The 21,446-nt window shown below is 35.0% G+C and overlaps 1 protein-coding gene across 3 annotated transcripts in view; it reads right to left on the minus strand.

Moving 5' to 3' along the window:
• Positions 1-744: 744 nt before the first annotated feature.
• The window catches only part of Pmm2 (phosphomannomutase), a 117,185-nt gene continuing 96,483 nt past the window's right edge, over positions 745-21,446 (minus strand). For all 3 annotated transcript variants that reach the window (XM_090377018.1, XM_090377017.1, XM_090377019.1), the window contains exons 6-7: positions 11,262-11,337; positions 745-1,018 (exon numbers count right to left, since the gene is read on the minus strand). In XM_090377018.1, the coding sequence (XP_090233144.1) occupies positions 789-1,018; positions 11,262-11,337 (306 nt within the window). In that variant the 3' untranslated portion in view covers positions 745-788. The remainder of the gene's footprint in view (positions 1,019-11,261; positions 11,338-21,446) is intronic.

Consider the following 21,446-nt stretch of genomic DNA (forward strand, 5'->3'; position numbering starts at 1 on the left):
TACTTAGTGTCCGTAGATAAACCTACGGACACTAAGTATTAATTAACCTTTCCAAAATCTTGCTATCTAAATTCAGAATAAACAAAGCATCTTAACTAGGTCTATAAGCTACTTATAGAAAATAATTTAATATAACAATTAAGTCTAAATATAGTTAAAAACTTTGCATTCACTGGAGCTGCAAAAACTTGTAAAACACATGGATTGGATACCCTTATTGATTTTAATGTAATAATAAATAGAAACAAGCTGCATGAAATGAGGTTGTTTATGTTGTGCATCATGTAACATGGCTTCAGTTTCCCCATTCCTAATTTAAAGAAATCACTGGCCACTACTTTGAATCTTAACCAGTTTTAATAATTCTAAGTGCTAATTAACCTGTAATGATTAGTTATTAATTAATCACTTCTGTGGTTGCTTATGGTTACTATATTTCTGACATGCACTAAATATATTTCATGGATACTGAACCACCACAGGCACTCTCTTGCTTCTTAAAAGTAGAAAGAGATTGCTTTTGTGTCATAAAAATCTCAAGAAGCTTAGTGCATGATTAAAGCTGTAGTATAAAAAAATATTTTACACTTTTTTTTTTTCTTACTGTTTAATAATTTCTTCAAAAATTGCATATCTACAACTAATTAACTTATTTTTTATATCATAAATTGCCCCCAGCTACTAATGATATAAAAAATAAGTTAAGGCTTAAACAATAAAAAAAACAAAAATATACTGAAACAATTAAGAGTATAATAAATGATTTTATTAAATGAACACTTTATATATCATAAATTGTCTGTAAAGAAAAGCAGCATTAATTGCTTTTTTGTATCATCTGGACAAGTAACTGAATGCCCAATTGTGCGAGAATCCATATATATTTCATAATCATTTCCCCCAAGAGATGTTTTATCACCAAAAAAATGAATTGTTTCAAATCCATCATCTTTCAACTGTTTTAAACAGTATGTTTTGTCCCATCCATGTGGAAAAGCATCAAAACTAATCTGACCACCTAAAGGAAAAATACAGAGGTTTTATTTCAAGTAAAGGAAATTAAACATAATGAACAAATGTCAAACATAATTAAACATAATGAAAAAATGTTTTCATAAAAATATCTAAATAAATGCTATACAATTTACACAATACCCTACAATATAATAAATAAAAATTCATTTTGTGAAAATATAACACAAAATTACTTTATGTTATGGGATTCTTGCCAATTCCTTAATCACATGCACATCATAATGAGCATGGAAATTTGCAATAATTTATCTTATAGCTTTCATTGTGATCATCACACATCTCTTGACCAGTGTTCTGAAACCTGTGTGCCTTGAACTTTGCTGAAGCTGTATACCTTTAGTTATGCAAATTGCAGCACCCGGAGACTAGTCACCTGCAAGGAGATCTGAGTTAGGTGTTTAAGGCTTTGAATGGACTGAGTAAGATAAATGCCGAAGGCATCCTTCCTCTTGTTCAGACTACAGACATGAGTGGTGCATAATTTCAAATTAAGGATGGATGCAGGATAGATATATGGAAATTTGTCTTCAGCCAGCAGATAACTGATTGTTGGAACTAACTTTCATCTGGTTTTGTGGAAGTGGTAAGCTTGAATATATTCAAGAAAGAACTGGTCTTTTATTTTTTTTTGTGGCTGATGCTGGAACAAATGAGAAGTAGTTATAATGTTTACAAAGTTCTCATAAAAAACAGACACATTAATAAATTGCAAACATTATCGGATAGGTCAAGACATGTTCATGCGAATTCTAACACACTGTTGCGGGCCTTCAACCAAGTACATACGAGTTGGGTGAAACCCCCCCCCCACAGACACACAACGTGCTACCACAGAATACGTCAGCTAGTTCACAAACACCTCCTCACCCAGTATTCAACGAATCGACATATCAACAGGTTACAAATCTTTCCTCGTGTATGCTATCGCAGGACCAGATTTCACTTTTATCCAAAGGACTAATTATAATTTACCACTTCGAAAACTACCTAAAAAACAATGCGTAATTGATATTGAATTTGGACTTCGTAATGTTCCACAAAAAGATTTATTTATTCAACAAGTTAACCAAGTAGTGAATAACATAAAAGAAATGCGACTTCCTAAATTGAATACACATGACAGTTCAGCTTTACGAGAACTTCGGGGAAATAAGGACATTATTGTACAGAGAGCAGATAAAGGAGATACAATGGTAATACTAGATCAACCTGATTATATTAATAAGTTATATTCAGTTGTTTTAGATACCTCCACTTATCTTGAAGTAGACCCGGCACTGTTTACCAATTTGGTCAATCAATACAATAAAACATTAACCACGTATTGAAAAAACGACTACATTACTATGGCCCAGTTAAAGGAATTCAAGGCCAGAACATACAATATTCCTGCACTTTCCGGTCAGGTAAAATTACATGAGACTGGATTACCTATTCGATCTATTGTTTCCTACAGGAATTTGGCATTTTCATCCTTAGCCACACATGTATATAGCATTATAAAACCCTTTAGACAGGTAATACAACTTGGGATTAAGAACTATGATACATTATTTAATACAGTAAACCCCTGCTATTCGCGGGGGTTACGTTCCTGAGAAATGTCGCGAATACCGAAAACACGAATACTGAGTTATGGCTCTCATAGTAATAAAGGGGTTCCGTTCCAAAGTATGAAATATAGAAGAAAAACTAGTCTAAAATTTTGTCTATGTATGTATTATATGTACCTTCATAATGACTATGTACATAGACAGTACATAGTGAAATGCAAGCATATGGCATCGAAATGAAAATAAGAAACAATTTAATTTTAAATGTAATATTTATTAGAAATTTCAAACCAGCGGCTTTGCTAGCTAAAAAACTTATCCCGCCAGTGCTATCACCAGTTTCCCTAAAGTGCTGATAAAGGAGTTTTGCCTTTTCACGAATGATGAGTGAACTTAACAGAATTTTATTTTGAGTTCGGTCTTCTATTCACAGATTTAACGCTTTTCCATTTTTCTAATTTAACATCACGAGTTACAGAACAAATTTTTGAAGGAATTAGCACGTTTTCACGGACACTACGGCGGATTTTTTCTTCCGATTTCTTGACTGATCGTACCGTTGACTCATTGATTTTATAATGTTTTGCCACTGAGGAGACACTTTCACCATTAGAAATTTTGTCTAATAACTCAATTTTATTCGCTAACGTCATCACCTTCTTTGTTATTTTCAATTTCCCTTGTTATTCGTAGCCATATTTTTGTACGGGTTAGAAAGAACTTGTCCACAATAAAGTCACTTTCTTCCGTTAATACACTCGAAAAAGTCTGTTTTACACTGCAAAATGGTAGATTTATCACTTTTGTAAGCATATCAATTTATAAATTGATAAATTTATTCAATTTATAAGCATATAAATTAAAAGCAAATGATGAAACCTTCCATGACAAGCGCATAACACATACTGAACAAGGATTAGCGAGAAGCATCCACGCTCGCGATTTTGTCATCCCTCTCCCCCCACACCCACTGAGCACTGTTTTGACTGGGAAAGATAATTTTAGCCAAGCCCATCTTTTTTTTATGGCGGAAAATGTTCACAGCACTTTAAAATTCACGTTTTTTTTAGGTTTCATTTTATATTAAATCAGCGACCGCGAATATGCGAAACCGTGAATACAGATACCGCGAATGGAGGGGGTTTACTGTAATCTTAAAGACTGTAGACTTGGCGATAATGACAATTTATTCTCACTAGATGTTACCTCGTTATATATGAATGTAAATATTAGATATTTTTTGGGATATGTTAAATAAAAACTCGATACTGATTAATTATACGACGCTACCTATTAAGGAAATTTTTCACTTAATTAATCTGTTAGTTGAGGCCAACTATATCACCTTTCGAGACAAGGTGTACAAACAAATGTTTGGATTGCCAATGGGTTTGAGCCTGAGCGGTTTAATGTCAGAGATCTATCTCTCAACGATTGAGCATATACATCTGACACCTTTTCAACCCCCGTATCACATACTATGGGAGGTATTTAGACGATGTTCTAGTTATTACTGATAGTAGTACTATCCAAGACATTCACATTCGTTTAATAATATTCATTCTAGACTCAAATTTACATTGGAAAGGGAGGATACGGATACAAAGTCATTAAACTTTCTAAATTTCACGCTTACTCGGGACTCGAATAAAATCCAATTTAGCATCTATTGAAAACCTACAAACACCAGTATGCTTCTACATTATAATAGCTATCACCCGTTCACCTACAAAAGATCGATTATCTTTAATCAATTTCTAAATGCCTATAAATATTCAACGATGGAATCTGCTTTAGACTCAGAAATACAAATATTAACTAGCAGGTTCTTAAACGGGTTATCCCCTTGCCACAATAAACCGAATTAGGGTACAGGCTAAGGATAGGATACAAAATACTATACCAACCAACAGTAATATCAAAAAATACTTTATTTCTGTCCCATAGGTTGAACAGTGGCACAAACAGCTTAATAGATTCTTTAAAGATACCGAATTTAAAATTGTGGCCAGGCCAATACGGAAATTACACACTATACGAATCGCTCGGTTCTTTCCGCGTTCACAACACAAATTAATGATCTGGTATGCAACATTTCTTGCAGTGATTGCGACTCGTCTTACCAAGGTTCGATGCGATTTTCTCTGACTATTTGTGTAAATCAACATGATGCCTCAGTTCATGCTTCTCATTCAGCAGCGTCAGAATTAGCCTTTCATGCCATTAACGAAAAACATACCAGTACTTTTTTATTTAATGAGGCCAAAATACTTAATGTTCAATGTAATTATACGTGACTATTAATTGCAGAAACCGTAGAAATTAAATTACACAAGAATTCTGTTAATGTTCGGCAGCCATATTTGATCTCCAATCCGTGGACCTTTACGTGCATGCGCGAAGACAAGTAATCACTATTTAAGTTTCAGGTTCAACCCTATTCGGCAATTTTCATTCCTGTGATCACGACATACGGTCGAAAAGCGTTGTCAGCTTCAGGAAGGAAAATCATTTTGAATATTTTCATTAGATTCTTTTTAATTGCATTAAATTGATTTTTAATTGTGTTAAATTGATTTGAATTGTGTTAAATTGGTTTTTAATTATTTATTTTTTACTCTAATGTAAGTTTTTGATTTTTTCATTTTAATTTCTGGAGAGTATCATACGGAAGTGTTCTACGTACTATATTGAGGTAAACTCCTGTTATTATTTTACAAATATTAATATCAATGTAGAACGTATTGAGATTACAGCTCTGATTCATACTATCTAATATAAGATTATATATATTAGATATAATTAACTAATTATATTGGAAGATATAATTACAATATTATCTAATAGTATAAAAGACACCTAGCTTTTATCTTTGTATTCCAGTAACAATTTTTGTGTGGTATAAGATTATTTTTTAAGTTAGACATAATTAGTTGATCAAATTGTTTTTACTTGTTTTTAGGGGCATCGGTATTTAGACTACATTGCTCCATTGCATATTGTGTCTGTACATGGGCCAATTTGCATGTTGTGTGGGCTGAAAAATGTGGAATAACTCATGGAAGAAAAGTCTACTCCCAGAACAGGAGACCATATTTAACTCTAGGGGCTCACATCTGGTGAGTATGGGCTTGGCACACCCAGGGTCCCGAGCTGGATATCATCGTTCTTCTCTTTCTTGGTGATTCCTTTCTACTTCTGTCTCTCTCTTTCTCACTCTGAGGGTAACTCGGGATTTTTTTTTGGCTGGTGCAGCATAAGCCTCAGGCTTCCTTGCACCATGTGGCTAATAATAATAATAATAATCTCACTACAGTACTGACTGAAGAGATCTTTAATTCCTTCAGTCATCAATGGGATTCAAACAAGTAACTAGTGGCAAAACTACTGATAAATTCAGTTGATAAATTCATGTTTATTTTATACATTGAGTTTTAACTATTGTTCTTTTATGTGGGGCAGTACACTGTTGTTAAAAAATCTCAAGCAGTACCTGACTTTTTAATTTTGGTTGGAGCTATTTTAAGTTAAAGCTGGGTGTAATTTAATTTCTGCTGTTGCTGTACCAAAAACAGATATTAAATTTTAAATTTTTATTCCTGTATGCAGGATATCCCAGTGGTGTGCTGGTGCACGCTTGCACCAGCTTGTGCAAGCTGATAGTTAAATTTTCACGAATTTTGTGAGACAGCTGTTAAACCAACAATGGCTATAAACTTTAGAGTGGAATGCACTTCAATCCACAATGGCTAGTGGCATTTGGGCGATAAGCTTGTATATGGTGACATGGAAAATCCAGCCAGGGCATGCTTTTGGCACCCTCTTTGCTTTCTTCCCCAGCCCCTTCCCTATATGGCAACCTGTGTAGGAATTATCTCCAATAGCAATTTTACAGGAATATTATTTCCAACATCTGCTTAATTTTGTCTAGGCTGCTTCTTAAGGTAATGATATTCCCATGCTCAACAATTTAACCCAGGGGCTCACATCTGGTGAGTATGGGCTTGGCACATCCAAGGTCTTGAGCTGGATATCATCATTCTTCTCTTTCTTGGCGATGCCCTTCTACTTCTGACTCTCTCTCTCTCTCTCTCTCTCTCTCTCTCTCAGGGTAACTCGGGAATTTTTTTTGGCTGGTGCAGCATAAGCCTCAGGCTTCCTTGCACCATATGACTAATAATAATAATAATAAATAACAATAATCTGTTAAAGATTTTGTGTTTCTAGAATTGCTGTGAACCTGATATGGTCATTACCCTAAGAAGAAGCGGCCCAGGTAAAATTAAGTGAATGTTTGCTGATCATGGAATTTGTTTATACTTTCGGGCAGTTGTAATTCTCACAAATCTTAACAACCAACCTGACAGTCATCTGGATGTGAGGAGCGAGCCACAAAAATACTATCCAGCAAATATCAAATATAAAAAAATGACTATTTTATTATTATTGTTTGAAATTTTTGTATCCCTAATCGTTGTAAATCAGTAAAACATACAATAAATATATACAGTTGATTCCGGTTATTTGGGATACATTGGGACTAGTGCATTTTGGCCCGATTAAGCGGCTGCCCCAATTATCCGAAGTTTCACGTAAATAGTTAAAAATACAATGAACCCCCCCCCTTTACAACTGGTTCAGTGTACAATCAAATCACGTTATGACGAACTCACCATAGTAAAGTACCGTTCACTATACGATGTGCAGTAAGCGCCGGTCATTGTGATCATGTTTGTGAATTGAATTTTAATTCTATTAAACAGCGATTGTAATTAGCAAAAATAGGAGGAAGAATATTATCCACAGGCTATAAAAGCAAAGATATATTAAGCACAAATTTACCCTTTATTACCTTACCAATTAAAAAATTAAATGATACGTGAAATTCGGAAGAATATACGTGATAATTAATATGTACTGTAATATGTACATACTAACTAAATTAGTTCACATTTCTGTACACTGACATTCGTGGGTGGGGGTTAAAATTTAAAACAGTAAAAAGATAAGCAATCAATAACAAAGAACACGGCACACACAAATTGCAAGTAACACGATACGCACAAGTGAGAACGGAGTAACAAATTACGAAGCTTTAAAAATAGGAATGAAGAGAAGATTCTGAAAATTATAATTTTTTTTATATGATTCAAGATTCCATGGAAGTGTAAACACATTTCAGTATAACAACTCACAGAATTCCAACTGTCGGTGTTATCGCAAATTCAGTAAGATCGAGTTTACTATCAGTTTATGACAGATTTCACTAACAGAAAAGCCCAATAAACAGGTGACTGCTAATTGTTTTATGGTTGTGACCTCCAAAAATCCGACCAAACTACGTGGTACGGTCAGAGAAAATCTTAGGGTAATCTCCAGTGGTGCGGTCTCCTGCCCCGATTAAACGCATTTTGACCCAATTAAGCGAAGTAAAATCTGGCTATTTTCTCGACTGGGTTCTGTTTTTTAAGATTTGCCCCAATAAACCGGTGGCCCAAATAACCGGAATCCACTGTATATACATATTCTTGGTCTTGTTTTTTTTTTTTTTTTAAAGAGCCGGTTGTTAAAAATTTACCAGCACACCACTGGGATATCCCCCGAGGCTGTTGTGAAAAAAATTTTGCAAGTAGTATGTGACTATAACGGAGCTCTTTTATATGTGAAAGTTGTGCATTTTTGCTGGTGAACAACAATCAAATTGTCACCATGGTGATTTGTGATCACTGCCAGTATAAGAAGATACCTGTCTATTATGGAATACAATGCTATAATTTTATGCTGCAGACTTGTAAATGTGCAATTTACTGATACGAACTGCATTTATTTGCTATCAGAGGCTTTCTTCATCTGGTGTAAATTTTCAAATGGCAAAGTGGTTACAAACGTTCTCACTGACAACTGGTTATATTGATTATTGGTGACCATTTAAAATTATAATATTTCAAACATTTAAAAATATAGCCACTCTCTGATTTACTTAATACTCAACTAACGAAAATTCGACTTTACATAAGTTTTTGCTGACCAGTACAAACTTTAAAAAATCAGGAAACGTATTTTGCATCTGTAAAAATAAATGGAAGTATCGTAATGTGAACCCAATGACACTTTTTTTTTTTTTTTTTTGCTAATTCGTTCCAAGACCTTGGAAGCTGAAATTTTTGCTATATAACTAAGCTATCTCTCTACAAGGTAATTTTTATAATGGAAATGCACTATGCTTTCATTATTATCATATGTTCCGTTATAAGGATCAATTTGGATGCCTTTGTTATATTTTTCTAAAACACACTTTTAGAGGTCACTACCATAAAACATTAAAAACAATTTGCGCTTTCCGGTTTATTGGGCTTTTCTGTTAATGCAATCTATTATAAACAGGTAGTAAACTCGATCTTATTGCATTTGCGATAATACCGATAACTGGAATTCTGTGGGTTTTTATGTTACAGTATTATGGTGAAATGAGTTCCCCTTCACTGAAATCTTCAATCATATAAAAAACAAATAAATTTTCAGAATCTTTTCTTCATTTCTGTTTACTTAATACAGTGGTGAAGGGAAAACGACCAACAGAAAGTGCAAGTGGTGGCAGTGCTAGGAACCGAAAAAAAATTGATTTAGAAATGAAGATGATTAATTGAGAATGACGAAGCAGGACAAAGTTTGTCATCTATTGCACGGAATTGGGTCTTGCTGCTTTAATAGTGAATACTATTTTAAGGGACAGTGTGCGTATAAAAGAACATGTTAAAGGATCAACGCATTTAAGATCAACGGTGATAACAAAACAGTGTTTGGGTACTATATCGAAGATAGAAAAGCTATTAATAATATGGATGGACAATCAGATTCAGAAGCGAGTGTCCCTGAATCTAATGGCCATTCAAGCAAGAAGTATTTATGAAGATAATGCAAACCCCAAGCCAAGTTCGTGACAAGCAACAGATGGTTTAATAGATTCAAGCATCACACTGGTTTCCATGACATTAAAACATACAGTGAGATTGCCAGTGACAATTCCACAACTGCAGAAAAATTTTGTGATGTGTTGGAAAAAACCCCTTCTAAATCTCCACGGCGGTGTATTTTTCAGCTGGAGAGTTATTTTGGCAACGATGCTCGAAAGGTTAAACTTGCTGATGTTATGCCCATCTCTTCTCTCTTTTTGTAATTTTATAATTTTCAAATTTTGTACACTTTTGTAATTTTTCCTGTGCATGAGATAAAAAAATTGCACAAATAATTCCATTTACATGTTCATCGAACATTTCTTTTTTGCTTCAATCAAATTTGCGAGTGCTGCATAAGCATTTAGGGAAATTCCTACTTACGTAGCGTTCTGTGGAGCACAAACCTTACGTAAGTTGAGGAGTGGCTGTATAACATTAATTAAGACAGGTTAAACAAATCTGCAAAATGGTCAGTTAGTAGATCATATTCAAATTTTGTATCAAACCAGTTTCGTTGTTGCTTACATTAATGTTCATACTCATTATGGGACTGCTCGCAATCAACTGCTTTTTGTTGTTGTATACAATGTTACGCTGGTGAACAAGCTAACACACTCTTCTGTTATGCTACATTACTGAATGAATGTCTTCGTTCAAGTGGGAAATCTTACATAAAGGGAAACAAGGTTTCCTCTATGTAAAGTTTCCCACTCAAATACATAAGCATGCATATTTGAAAATGGCAATCAGTTCAACAAAGGTTTAGAAATACACCACAAAAATTCTACTGGCAACTTATTTTCCTGCTATGTGTTCATTGGCCAGAATTGCTCTATCAGTCAGTTGGTTTAATGTGTGATGTTTACCAATTATTGTCAATCAAGCAATATGACAAAATCTATATGGCTGTTAGGATATGTGGCCCTATTTTATACTGAAAATCCATGTGCAATCTATCAATGAAAGCTAAAACTTTTGTCACCAGAGCTCTTCTTTGTTTCATATACAACAGCAGGTAGCTGGTATAAACATTCCCATTTTGGCAACTTAACCATATCACCCACCAGCCAGTACTCTGTGAGTCAAACTACTGTTGTTAGCATCAGGAACTGCATTTGCTTCACAGCATAATATTCAGAAATTGTAGTCATTAATATATTATGATGGTCCAAGAGAATATCGTACATAAGTCTTTTCAAAATTGTTTAATAATGCTGCGAGATGTTGCCCACAGGCCACTGTCAATAATTTAAAAGCTGTATCAGAATGAGAAAACGAGTTCTTAAACAAATGTGAAGCATTGGTTTAAGAACCACATGGCAAAAATTATGATTTTTTAAAATTATTATGTTTTAATATATATATATATATATATATATATATATATATATATATCTGGAGGTAATCTAATAAAAAATATATACAAAATAGAATGCAAATATATATACTGATTTTCTGAACACAGTATTTTTTGACCTGTGATGTTGAAAAATTTAAGTTTCTTTATCACAAAAAGACCATAAAAAAAATTTCTTACCGATTACTCTTAAGTATGAAACCCCCACATTCATAACAGAAATTTCAGATTATACGATCTTAGAAGTAAAACTAAAACAACCTATAATTACATCATGAATTCATCATAACTATAATTACATTATAACAGTCCAGTGACTAATCCTAATACAGAAAATGTGTTTTTTGTTTCAAATCTTACCTATAGAATATGCCAAACCTAAGTCTTGAAATTCCTCTCGCAGAGCAGTTACAAACTTTTCTCTGATTTTATGTTCCTGAGAAATAATAAATAAATTATATTTATAGCGTAAATAAAATAATTTGTTAACTTCAAAAGTTACTTAAAAATTACATATCACCATATACTTACAAATTTTAGTCAGGTTACCAACTTGGGTATTATAAAACTGCATTCATATATTTTATAATTATATAAAATTCTGTTATCTTATATATTTACAATTGGTAATATATAAGATATTTAAAAATTTAAGTGAGCTTTTCTACATTAAAAAATACTTTCAAATTCATAGAAATTATAAGAGTGCATATCAAACTATTCTGGATGCCTATGGGTTACCAATACAAGTCATGTGTACCTTACTTCATTGTGGTAGTTGACAATTATCACACAACCACAGCTATGGGTAGTCACCTTCATTCTTCTCTCCCATATTGGGAGAGAAGAGTGAAGCATGAATGAAGAATGACTAATCCTATATGGTTTTTTGGGTTGTTGTCGTCGTTGTACAACATGTGTGTTCAAGGCTGATTTGCAAGTTGTGTGAATGGAAAAACCCAGAACTCAGAGGAAAAAATTTTGCCCTCCATCTAAGATCGACTTACTACAACCCTGATTGAAGGTGCCCAAAAGAATTCCTCCAGTAACATATGGAAATTTAATATCAATCAGTAACCATCACAGTGAGCCTATAGTAGTTACTCATCAAATCAATATTGGGATGGCTATGTGGTGACTGCAAGTCTAAAAAACTAAAGGGTCAATCTGTATGGCAATCATTTCAATGTATGATCTGATACTTAATATCAAATGCTAAAAGGTTTGAAATTTAATATTAAATTGTATACACAAAGGAGTATTCCAAAATAACAAGAAATGGATACAAAAAAGTCCTCAACAAACAGGATAGTTTTTCTATTTATTCTATTGCAAAATGCTTTCCCATTAAGTGCTGACTGATCTTAATCATTATGTCAATCACTTAAACTTAATGATGTTATGATCTGTTATACCCATGTGCCAATCAGTTTGTTGGTCACGCCCACATTCTTGTAGCTATCAAAAAAAGGCAAGCAAGTTTTAGCAGTGACACTGCTTTCTAAAACTCACCCCCCCATCAAATTTCATAAAATACACAGTACAATGTTAAGCTAACAATTTACACCTCTTGCATTAATTATCTTTCGACTCCTGCTTATACAGTATACTGTGGCTACATAAATTGTATCACTTATAAATTTTTCACAAATTAAGCATTAGAATGGAATAATTGTTCCTATGGACAGATAGGATTTTCCTAAAAACTGACCAAAATTTTTAATCATAAAAAAAAAAAAAAAGCTAAGGTAAAGAAAGCCAATGTGAGAACCACTGCAAACTATGGGAAACGTACCAAACAAACTGGTTTGCTGCTACCACAGTTTTGCCCTACATTCTCGGTAAACAGACAGTGCATATTATCAGTTATTAAAAAACATTGTGCTATTAAAAAGCATATCACTGATTTCTTTGTATGTTTTTAAGGTTATTTCCTAACCTAACCTTAAAGGATAGGTTTCTTTATTTTTTGTTATATTCCATAACCTGACCTTAAATGTTAGGAAATAATAGAAAAAGAATGAAAGATTCACATATATACACGTATCATAACGTCAATCAATCACTTAATGCTATGATGTTATTGTCTGTTGCATCTACATGTTTGTTTGTTTGTTATTTGGGTTTTAGGAGCATTAGCAACTAAGGCCATATTGCTCTGGGGATATGTGGTGATCATTCCCTGACCTTTCCGCATCCTCTGTATTTGGTGGTCACGGGCTCGAACCCCGGTCTAATCATGAAGTGTGTGCTACGCACTGCTGCTCCTGCCCACCTGGCTATGGAGGCTTCACCTACACGTCAATCATTATATCCTTCTCGACTTCTACTGCCACTACCGATAACATGCACAGTCTGTTTACTGAGAATGCAGGAAGGAACTGCAGTAGCAGCAAACCAGTTTGTTGGTAAGTTTCCCATAGTTTGCTGTGGTTCTTGTGTTCGTTTTCTTTACTTTGCCAAAAGAAGTTTTTCTAAAGGCATTATACAACTTCACTTCTTAATAGTACTCAATTTCTATTCATATTCAATTTTAACTGCCTTAATAATGGCTACTTTTAAGTGGGCCATTCAGGTAGTATAATCTGAAACTTACGTGGTCACACACATCTTGAAAGTTTGTTTGTTGCTGCTACAGTTGATAGTGGCAAAATATACTGAAGCTAGCAACATTTCAAGAAGCGAACACTAGAGAAATAAGCTTAAAAAATTTTAGGGGTTGTGTCAGGGTATTAAACTATACAGGAACACTTAGTCTTAACTGTGTCTACAGTGAAGTGATATAAGGAGTGTTGTTAATAAATTGAGTGGATTCAAACTCTTGGAAAACTAATATTGACAAAACAGAACTATTGGAAAAGTGTGTCATCCCATATTTTGAGATGATGAATTCCATTATGGTATGAATGTCTTTAGGAAGAACAGACAAGACAGAAAGTGTAGGGGGGGGATCGAGCCTCTTATCAAAATCTGCTTGAACAAGACTAATATTTTCCCAAATTCACAACTTATGCATAGAAAGGTAAAATGGCAGTGGAATGCTACTGAAAAGATTATCACGAGAGCTTCTCCAAGCAGATGGAATGGGACGAGCAAGCCTGATTGTCTTATGTTTGTTATTTGGTTTTTAGGAGCATTAGCAACTAAGGCCATATTGCTCCGGGAATATGCGGTGATCATTCCCTGATCTTTCCGCATCCCCGTATTTGGTGGTGACGGGATCGAACCCCGGTCTAATCAAGAAGCGTGCGTTACGCACTGCTGCTTCTTCCCACCTGGCTACGGAGGCGCCAACTGATTGTCTTATGGGTGATTTCAATTTATCCTACCTTTTAATGAGTGAAGAAAACTCTCCATGGGAAACCAAATTTGTAAATCAACTAGATGATTGCTATTTGTATTAGTGTTTTAGAGATGGTAATAGGGGTAAAAATATCCCAGAGAGACAGAGAGCGAGAGAGTTCTTAAAGGCAAAGGAATGGTATTTAATTTCAGGAAAGGAGATTATGACACTTGAAGTGCTACATGGCCTCTATCAACAAGGGAGATAGCACACAGTGTAAATACATTAGAATTATGGTATACCTTTAAAGCTATAATCACAGAAGTCATGAATGCATATAGCCCATTAAGAAAATATATCACAAGGAGAATTTCTAGCCAGTTTAACTGAGCAGAACATGATGGCACAGAAAGGTTACAGAGTGATAAAAAGTACCAAAGCCTATAATAGCTACAAATTAATTTGTAACAATGCCACAGAAAAGGTTAGGCTAATCAAGGTGGATTATGAGAAATCACTGGCTAAGAGAGCAAAGTTAAGGGGCAAAACGTTTTTCACATATATGAATACAAAGAGAAAAACAAATCAGGTCAGACCCCAGTGTAATGGATGCAAGAAAGTCTTAGATAACCCAACTGATATTGCAGATGAACTGAACAGGTATTTTGTGTTGATATTTATAGAAGAACCATTCAGAGTTGGATGGGGGGGCGGAACAATGTGAGTGAAGTATGAAATTAGAAATACTGAAATTTTAGAAGATTATCTGTTAGGAAAACTTTTGAACCTTAAGGCAAATAAGGTTCCTGGAGTTGATGTCATTTACCAAGTAATTTTGAGGAAGGTAGCAGATGAGTACAGTCAAGTATTACAGCTAATTATGAGGGCATCAATGGACTCAGAAGAGATTCCCTTGGGTTGGAGAAATGCCAATGTATTACCAATACACAAAGCCAGTTCTAACAGTCAAGTCGGTAATTACACCAACCAATCAGTCTGACTTTGGTAGTAGGGAAAATCATGGAGGCAACGATCTGGAGTGTAATACAGGATTATGTAGACAAAAAAGGAATTCTAAAGGAAACAAATACAGGCACTCCCTTGACTTACATAATACTCGACTTACGAGTATTATGTAGCAGAAAATTTACGGAAATTCAAATTTACGTAAATTTTTGCTGGCCGGTGCAAACTTAAATATAATTGTGGAAATGTATTTTGCATTTGTGAAAATAAATGGAGGTATTGTGAAAATATTGCAAAGTGAACCCAATAGCACATTATTTTATTTTATTATTTTTTTTTGTTAATTCGTTCCAAGATCTCAGAAGTTGAAAATTTCACTATATAACTAAGCTATTTATCTCTCTAAAAGGTCATTTTTATAATGGAAATTGCACTATACTTTCATTGTTATCATATGTTCTGTTATAAGAATAAATTTTGAATGCCTTTGTGATATTTTTCTAAAACACATTTCTGGAGGTCACTACCATAAAACATTAAAAACAATTTGCACTTTCCAGTTTATTGGGCTTTTCTGTTAGCACAATCTATTATAAATGGGTAGTAAACTTGATCTTATTGCATTTGCGATAATATCAATAAGTGGAATTCTGTGGGTTTTTACGTTACAGTATTATGGTGAAATGAGTTCCCCTTCACTGAAATCTTCAATCATATAAAAAAACATAAATAAATTTTCAGAATCTTCTCTTCATTCCTATTTACTTAATACAGCAGACTCTTGATTTACCAGGATCGGATTAACTGGGACATTTCAAGACTAAATTTAAAAAAAAATCAACCAAAAAAACATAAAATTCAAGTAATAACTAGAATAGGTATAAACAGATGTTTTGCAAGTCATAAATAAGAGACAAGAAGCGGCATTATAAGTTGTCATTGGGAGATTAGTGTACCTATTATCTTGAACCCCCCTGCTGTCCTCACACCCACTGCTCAAAAAAAAAAAAAAAAAAGAAGAGACAAATGTTTAGTTTGTTTTAGTGCGTCGCATTGATTGTTGTGTTCCGTCGCACCGCAAAAGGACAAATTTTGTTTCATTAATTCATTATTATTATTAGCTATATGGTGCAAGGAAGCTTGAGACTTATGCTGCACCAGCCAAAAAAAAAAAAAATTCCCAAATTACCCTGAGAGAGAGAGAGAAGGGAATCACCAAGAAACAGAAGAATGATGATATCCAGCTGGGGACCCTGGGTGTGCCAAGCCCATACTCACCAGATGTGAGCCCCTGAATTTCCTTTTTTTTTTTTTTTTTTTTTGTTTAAAAATTGCAAAAATGACAGGCAAATGCAAGAGTTGTGCTTTCAATTAAAGAAAAACTTGAAATTATTCAAAAGTTTGAAAATGGTGCATCCGTCAAATCAAATGAACCATTATAATGTTGGTGACCAAAGCATACACGACATTGGAAAAAATAAAGAGAAGCATCATATTGGGCACGCGAGTAGTGTGTGTTATGTTTGTTCGTTTTTTTATCTATTGCCATACTTCTTACTTAGGTTGCTGAACATTTTTCTATACAATACGTCCCCAACTTACATTACGTTATTTATATATTTTTTATATGACTCAAGATTTCAGTGAAGGGGACACGTATTTCATTGTAATAACACAAAAACCCACAGAATTCCAGCTATCGGTATTATTGCAAATGCAACAGGATTGAGTTTACTACCCGTTTATAATGAATTGAAGAACTCTTTATTGCATACAAATTGTTAGTGCATAAGAATTGCACTAACAGAAAAGCCCAATAACCCGGAAAGTGCAAATTGTGTTTATTGTTTTATGGCAGTGACCTCCAGAAATGAGCTTTAGTAAAATGTGAGCTCACGTGGGGTGATAATAGCGAGTTTTTGCCTTAACCCTCTGATTTATTTTCAGAAAATTTAATTTTGACCGTTATCATGGTGCCAACTAAGAGAATAAGTGACAGCAGTACTAGTAAATCTATTAAGAAAAGGAAAGCGATCAAGTTGGATCAGAAAATTAAAATAATAAGGATGTATGAAAATGGCCAAGCATTAACAAGTATTGTGCAGAATTCATATTTGTCAGTGGCAATGGTGAACACAATCATAAAGGAGAAAGACAGATAAGGCCTTAAATGGGTTGAGCACGCTCTGAATTCTGATGGGATCCTTCCACTTGTTCAGATTACGAACCTAAGGGGGCATAAATTCAAATTAAGAAAGGACAGATGTGGAATAGATGTGCGGAAATTTGCCTTTAGCCAGTGGGTGGTTAATTGCTGGAACAAACTTCCATCTGTCGTTGTGGAAGTTGATAGGTTGAACAAATTTAAGGAAGAACTGGACAGGCATTTGGAGGGAATGGTGTGTTTTTTTTTTTTTTTTTTTGGCTGATGCTGCATAAGCTCATACACTTGCTTTCTTGCATCACATGCTGCTGCTACTACTACTATTAGCAGAAGCAATCGGCACCAATGAAGCCAACTATAATAACCAAGTTTTTATAGTTTTTACAGTACAATAACATGCGTTTTTTCTTCCTTTTGTTTTCTTTTCTTATCTGTCACTCTGGCTACTTCACTGCTGTCCCCAGATAAAGTTTTTAATTGAACTAATTAAAAATATATAACTATTTTTCTTCATTCTTCTGAGGATATTATGTGGTTTTTGTAATTATGACATATCAAGGATATAGTACCAATATTTTATTATTCATTCCCGAGTTACGTAAAAAAAAACAAAAAAAAAAAGACTTATGTAAGTACTGGAACAAATCTCTTACCTATGTCAGGGACTTACCGTATTTTTGGATTAACTGGGAATTTTTTTTTACCATCTATTTTCAGAAAATCGAGAGTCTACTGTAAAATGACGAAGGGAAAGGGACCAACAGAAGGTGCAAGTGCTGACAGTGATAGGAAATTAAACAAAATTGATTTAGAAATGATGATGATTAATTAAGAATTACGAAGCAGGACAAAGTTTGTCATCTATTGCATGGAATTAGTCTCGCTGCTTCAACAGTGAATACTATTTTAAGGGACAGTGCACGTATAAAAGAACATGTTAAAGGATCAACGCATTTAAAATCAACAGTGATCACAAAACAGCATTCAGGGTGTATTGAAGATGGAAAAGCTATTAATAATATGGATGGAAAATCAGATTCAGAAGCGAGTGCCCCTGAATCTAATGGCCATTCAAGCAAGAAGTATTTATGAAGATAACGATAAGTATGGCAAACCCCAAGCCAAGTTCGTGGCAATCAACGGATGGTTTAATAGGTTCAAGCATCACACTGGTTTCCACAACATTAAAGAATACAGTGAGGGTGCCGGTGACAATTCTTCAACTGCAGAAAAATTTTGTGATGTGTTGGGAAAAACCCCTTCTAAATCTCCATAGCCCTCAACTTCCGCAGTGGCGTATTTTTCAGCTGAAGAGTTATTCTAGCAACGATGCTCCAAAGGTTAAACTTGCTGACATTATGCCTGTCTCCACTCTCTTTCTGTAATTTTATTATTTTGTACACTTTTGTAATTTCTGTACCCTGTAGAGTCACTTTCCAATTCTGGTACTGGAGCAAGCTTCTTTCAATTTGATGATTTTTCTTTAATCAAAAAAGATCACCACAGTGGGATATATCTTGGAATCACTTTGATTACTGCATTTGTAGCAAGTGAAATTACCCATTTTTCAGAGCTATTGCTACCTCTTCTTTCCCTGTCCATGCAATTTCACTAGCGATGGCTCTTATTTTTGTCTCCCACAACCATATTTTTCTGCTATTTTGTTATTGAGAAAAGTATGAGGGGTAATCATTCAATTTGTGGACTAGTGCAAGATTTTATGTTTACCGTGAGAACTTTCCATAACTGCTGCTAGAGGCACTCTCCTTGATCGCTACTGAGCAGACTCTGTGTGTGTGTGTATGCCAGTACTTGTCAAGCTAGTGTTGTGTGTGTCACTGATGATCATTTTGAAGCAAGTATCATGTCGGACATACAGATTGAACAGCGATATGTAATTCATTATTGTGTCAGACAGGGCTTAAATGCATTGGAAACAGTTAAAAGAGATGAATGAAGCATATGGTACTAATACCTTGGTAGGAAGGCCATATTTAAAGGGCACAAGTGATTCAATGAAGGCTGTTGCAGATGACCCACGACCTGGCCAGCCTTCCTCCTCAACAACCTCTGAGCAAATAGCAAAAGCCCAGGAAATCTTGGATGAAGACAAGTGAATACAAGGAAATGGACATTCTAACAGCTAACTCTTTGTGAGTTAGCTGTTAGAATGTCCATTTCATACAGTAGTGCTCACAATAATGTGAAAGATCCCCTGAAAATGTCGCAAATCTGTGCCCGCTGGATTTCACACAATTTGACTACAGAGCAAAAACAGCAAAGAGACTTGTGCATAGAAATGCTTAATCGTTTTGAAACAAAGGATAAAAACTTCTTAAACTGAATAGTGACTTGTGATGAAACTTAGATTTTTCATTATGATCCGGACACAAAACAACAGTTGAGTGAGTGGAAGCATTCTGATTCACCAAGACTTAAAAGAATTTTGAGCTTCTCATTCAGCTGACAAACAAGTGGTTCTTGTGCATTTTGACATAAAAGGTATTTTTGTTACACATTATGTACCTCGTGGAACAACTGTGAATAAGGAAGCATACTCTAAGGTTCTCAGAGTCAAACTTCGCCATGTGATTATATTAAAGGAGGCAGCAAAGGAAGTAAGCAAACCCTTAGCCATAATTATGACAGCTTCCTTGGACTCATGGGAGGTCCCCGTGTACTGGAGGTGTGCAAATGTATCACCAATTCACAAAGGAGGTTCGAAAGGTGACACAAGTAACTAGACCTGTTAGTTTAACTTTTGTTCTGGGGAAAATAATGGAATCACTGGTTAAAGAAGAATTGCAGGATCATCTAGACAAGACTGCAGTAATAGTCAAGACACAGAATGGGTTTGTCAAAGAGAGGTCTTGTCTGACCAATTTGACTGGTTAAAATGATTTGGTCACAAAGGAACTGAATGCCAAAAAATAATTTTGATATCATATACTTGGATTTCAGGAAAGCTCTTGATACTGTTGCACATGGAAGACTGCTGTACAAATTGGAGAGGTATGGCATCAAGGGTAAGCTGCTACAATGGATAAAGGGATGATTGAGTGGGAGACAACAGAGAGTGGTAATCAATGGACACTGCTCTTCGTGGACAAATGTTATTAGTGGAGTTCCCCAGGGTAAGGTGTTGGGCACATTGTTGTTTTGCATATTTATTAATGATACTGATGAAGGTATATCAGGTTTAATGACCAAGCTCGCAGATGATACAAAGGTTGGCAGGGCTGTTAACGACAGTAATGACAGTATGCTACTCCAACTGGAACTAGATAAGTTGGGAAAATGGGCTGAGAAGTGGCAACTGGAGTTTAACATTGGTAAATGCAAAGTACTGCATATGGGTAGCAATAACCAAAGAGAAACGTACCAACTGGGTGGTACTACACTCAGGGAAGTCTAAAGTGAAAAAGACCTGGGGGTAATTGTGCAGCCAAATATGAAGTTCGCTGAGCAGTCCAGACGGGCTTCCAGGGCAAGTCACGGAGTCTTGTCAATGATATATTGGAATTTTGCTAGCAGGGACAGGGAGGTGATAATTCTGTTATACAAGGCAATGGTTAGGCCACACCTAGAGTACTGTGTAGAGGTCTGGAGGCCTCATTTTAGGAAGGATGTCGAGTTGCTAGAAAGAGTACAAAGAAGGGCAACAAGATTGGTGTGAGGGGAAAAAAGGGGTGCTCTTACCAAGAAAGGTTTAAGTTCTGCAAATTGCAGTGCCTGGAGAGTAGGCACCTGCAAGGTGATCTGATTGAGGTGTATAAGGCCTTGAATGGGTTGAGCAAGCTGAATGCTGATGGGATTCTTCGGCTTGCTCAGACTAAGAACCTGAGGGGGGGGGGGCACAGTTTCAAATTGAGGAAAGATAGTTGTAGAATAGATCTGCGGAAATTTGCATTTAGCCAGTGGGTAGTTGATTGGTGGAACAGGCTTCCATCTTTTGTTGTGGAAGCTAATAGCCTAAATAAATTTAAGGCTGAGCTGGACAGGCATTTGGAACGAATGGAGGGATGAAATGGGAGGGTTTTTTTTTTTTTTTTTTTTTTGGCTGAGGCTGCATAAGCTTGCTTTATTGCATCGTATGCCTCTACTAATGCTAATGTTATACTACAGATCCTTA

Source organism: Mastigoproctus giganteus, chromosome 7 (assembly GCF_048544385.1).
Source record: "Mastigoproctus giganteus isolate SK-2022 chromosome 7, ASM4854438v1, whole genome shotgun sequence".
Classification (NCBI taxonomy): Eukaryota; Metazoa; Arthropoda; class Arachnida; order Uropygi; family Thelyphonidae; genus Mastigoproctus; species Mastigoproctus giganteus.